A 4,176-nucleotide genomic window follows, 5' to 3' on the forward strand; every position below is an offset into this window, starting at 1 on the left:
AAAAAAACTCTTGCACCTCCTTGGGTTTACAGGGATTCCTCCATGCGGTGACTACCTTTTATGAAATGGATTCCTATTCGTAGATAGTACTGGTCCGTATTCTTAACATTTCTAAGAAAAAAACCTATCTTGGACCTAATAGAAAGATAATCTTATGTTATGAACTAAATGACATGTCATTTTACTATAGAATTTGAGATACATGTCATCTCATTTTTTTATGACTTTTCAATTCCTATGATATTCCTATCCTACGAAACAAATGAGGATTTATATCCTAAGAGTTTAAAAAAAAAACTAAAGTAGGGGGAATAAGCATGTGTTCTCACGTCCTCGGCGCGGTTTACAGAATAATGAGGTAGATTATCCGCTTTTGGAGTGAAGGTATGTAATATGTGCCTGGTCAATTGTTGAGTGTCGAAGTGGTGGTTGATATTTCTCCCACTCATGTGCCGGTGTAGAAACAATGCTATACTGGCCTAAGTCTGCTCATAATCAAACTAATATTGAACGTTCATGGGGTTATTCCGTTAAAAGTTGAGCGTAGTTAAAATAGAATTGCTCATAATCAAACTAATATTGAACGCTCCAAAGGTAGCACCGCTTGCTGGTTGCGCCGTGTTACCGATAGTGCTTCCGAATTTGTATCGGCAGACTGTACGACTATTCCTGAGGAATAAAACCCACTCTTTCTTCACAAAAAAATGTTGAGTGCTGAAAATGAACAACACGTCTTTTGCTCCACGTGAAATATTTCTCTTTCTCCCAGAACAGCAAAAACAGCTCCTCTGCTATGAAAATCCAGTCAAAACGGGGGACGGGTGGAAGGAATAGTAGGCACGCGGCGTGCGGCAACGGAACGGATATGGACGCCGCGGTGTCCCTCTCTCCCTCTCCCAAGTTTTTTGTCTGCACCGAAACGTGCGATCAATGGCAACGTGGGAAACACCGGCGAGCCAGCCAACCGTGGCCCAAACGTGCCGCTCCTTCCGGCGAGCCGGAACCACCCGCAACCGTAACCGCCTCCTCCTCCCTCCTCCCTATATAACCCCGCGCGCCACCACGCGGCAGCCTCATCCATTCCAAGTTTGCAGCCACAAACCATTCCAGCTCCACCACGCGGTCAACCGAGGGAACAACACATCCGGATCCGAAATCTCCCAGCCTCCCACTGCTCCGTCGCGGCTCATCCCCGTCGATCGACCTTGCGATCGATTCCGTTTCTTGCCGCGCGCGCGCGCACAGCACATCCATGGCCGTCGCCGGAGGAGGAGTGGTGCTGAGCCTGCGCGGCCCGTCGGCCTCGGCGTCGCCGGCGGCGGGGCGGCTGCGTAGGGTGTCGTCGTCGCCGGCGGTGAGGTGCGGGGCGACGCGGGAAAGGATGCCGGCGGCGCCCCCGTACGGGGTGCTGGAGGAGGACCACTACCGCACTTTGAGGCTGCAGCCGGGCGCCTCCAGGGGCGAGGTCAAGAAGGCCTTCCACCGCCTCGCGCTGCAGTACCACCCGGACGTCGTGCGCCGGGGCGGCGGGGACGGACGCCAAGACGACGCCATCGACTTCGAGCGGATCAACGCGGCGTACCAGACGGTGATGCGCAACATGCAGGAGGCGGAGGCGACGCTCGAGTACTGGCGCCGCCGCTACGGCCTCGCCGACGCGGACCTCGACCGCTACCGCCACTACCTCAACGACGACGACGAGGACGACTGGTTCTCCGACTTCTGAAATCTCAAGGGCCGCTTTGATTCCTGCCATGGCAGAGGCAGCAGCGCTGTAAATAATTTGTGAAACGTTGCTCTCTGCTTCTCTCCTCTGTTTTATTGTGGAGGCGAGCTAGAGACGCAGAAATTAAGGGTTCTGACAATTGTAATTGGAACATTTTCAATTTCCTTGTCAATACAAATAAAACATAGCAGGGATTATTCTAAATTGTGGCTCATGATTAACGCCTCTTCGCTTTTTGGATTTTCAAGGGAGGGGTCGCCTCTTTCGTTCTCAGTGATAGTGCCACTGACTACTGAATGCGCGTAGGTGAAATAGTTCGGTTTTTTACTGTAAAAAGTCTATCAATTTCCAGTTCTTGCACGTGAAATGCTAGCAACTGTGTTCATCCTCCCTGGATGTTTGATCCTCCCTGCATTTTCCAGTTAAAAAGACATGAACTTCCAGTTCTGGCCACTGGATGTTTGATCCTCGATGCATTTCCTTCTGAAGCATCTGCTCTCTCCTATTCTTCTTAGCCTCCTAATCATGCAAGCGGACTAGCCGAGCAAGGGCTGTAATTGCTCATACATTATCTACCCATTTTCTGTTCTATGGGCGATAAACAAGATACCCGCGCATCATCTACCGAAAAATTGCTTTTAAAATGTTTGTCATGTGCTGCTACATGGGTAGAAGATTTCAGGAACGCGGCTTGATTTAGATCCGAGAAGATATGTTCTTCAAGTACTATATCCATATTGAGTAGCCATGATGCAATGTTAGGTATAGTTGTCACTCACTGATTCATGCCTCCTACCACTCATTCATGCCAATGTCACAACAATTCATATATTTCAGTTTCAATTACAACAATCATACCAATTGAAATTGTAATTTCAACACAACCTTACGTATGACAATTTCAATACACTCTCAAATATTTTAATTTTAGAGAATTTCAATTAAAAAACAAATATGTCAATGCCAGGTCACATATTTCAATGTCAAATCACATATCGATTTACACAACCTGTCACGTATCATATATTAGAAATTGCAATTTCAATACGTCTCACCTATTTTACTTTCCCAATGTCACAACAATTCAAATATTCAGTTTCAGTTTCAACAATCAGATCAACTGAAATTACAATTTCAATACAATCTCACATATGTCAGTTTCAATACACCCCTGCATATTTTAATTTCATAGAATCTTAAGTTTACCAAACAAATATTTCAATGTCAGATCAAATATCAATTTACACAACATCTCATGAATCACATATAAGAAATTACAGTTTCACAACATCTCACCTGTGTCAGTTTTCCAATGTCACAACAATTCAAAATTTTGAGTTTCAATTACAACAAATTAGACCAACTAAAATTGTAATTTCAATACAATATCACATGTGTCAGTTTCAATACACTCTTAATAGCAAGATGAGATGATGTAGACAAAGTAACCTCATGCATGAATAAGCCCCATCTTTTTATCCTTAATAGCAACCATACAAATACGTTTCATGTCCCTTTCTGCCACTGGGATTGAGTACCGCAAGATCGAACCCATCACAAAGCACCTCTCCCATTGCAACAAAAATCAATCTAGTTGGCCAAACCAAATCAATAGATCAAAGAGAAATACAAAGATATAGTATTCATGCATAAAAGGGTTCAAAGAAAACTCTAATAATATTCGTGGATAATCTGATCATAAACTCACAATTCATTGGATCCCAACAAACACACCGTAAAAAGTGATTACATCGAATAGAACTCCAAAAACATTGTATTGAAGACCAAGAGAGAGAGAGAGAGAGAGAGAGAGAGAGAGAGAGAGTCATCTAGCTACTAACTATGGACCCGTAGGTCTGTGGTAAACTACTCACACATCATCGGAAGGGCAGTAAGGTTGATGTAGTGCCCCTCCATGATTTATTCCCCTTCCGGCAGAGTGTCGGAAAAGGCCTCCAGATCCGATCTCGTCAGAATAGGAACTTGTGGCAGCAGAAAAAGTATTTTGACTGGCTCTCTGTTGGTTTCTCGATTTTAGAGAATTTATAGTGGCGGAGTTAGGTCAAACGGAGCCATGTGGGCCCCATGAGCCACCAGAGCGCACCCTGGTGCCTCGTTGGCCACTACTCCATCTTCTGGTCCTCTCCTAAAGCTTCTAGGGTCTCTTATGTCCAGAAAAAATATTCAAAAAATTTCATGGCGTTTGGACTTCGTTTGGTACTAATATTCTGAAAAACCAAAAACAGGCAAAAAAACAATAACTGGCACTGGGCACTAAGTTGCCTCGTGGGCCACTACTTCATCTGTTGGTCCTCTCCTAAAGCTTCCAGGGTCTCTTATGTCCAGAAAACATATTCAAAAAGTTTCGTGGCGTTTGGACTTTGTTTGGTCCTGATATTCTGGAAAAGCAAAAACAGCAACTGGCACTGGGCACTAAGTTAATAGGTTAT

At 44.8% G+C, this 4,176-nt stretch overlaps 1 protein-coding gene across 1 annotated transcript; it reads left to right on the top strand.

Moving 5' to 3' along the window:
- The first annotated feature begins 1,051 nt into the window (after positions 1-1,051).
- LOC119334269 (chaperone protein dnaJ 8, chloroplastic-like) lies at positions 1,052-1,930 on the top strand. Its single transcript, XM_037606867.1, has one exon. It carries the CDS (start codon positions 1,253-1,255, stop codon positions 1,724-1,726), a length of 474 nt encoding a protein of 157 aa, XP_037462764.1. The 5' UTR covers positions 1,052-1,252; the 3' UTR covers positions 1,727-1,930.
- Positions 1,931-4,176: the final 2,246 nt, after the last annotated feature.

Source organism: Triticum dicoccoides, chromosome 7A, assembly GCF_002162155.2.
Source record: "Triticum dicoccoides isolate Atlit2015 ecotype Zavitan chromosome 7A, WEW_v2.0, whole genome shotgun sequence".
Taxonomy (NCBI): Eukaryota; Viridiplantae; Streptophyta; class Magnoliopsida; order Poales; family Poaceae; genus Triticum; species Triticum dicoccoides.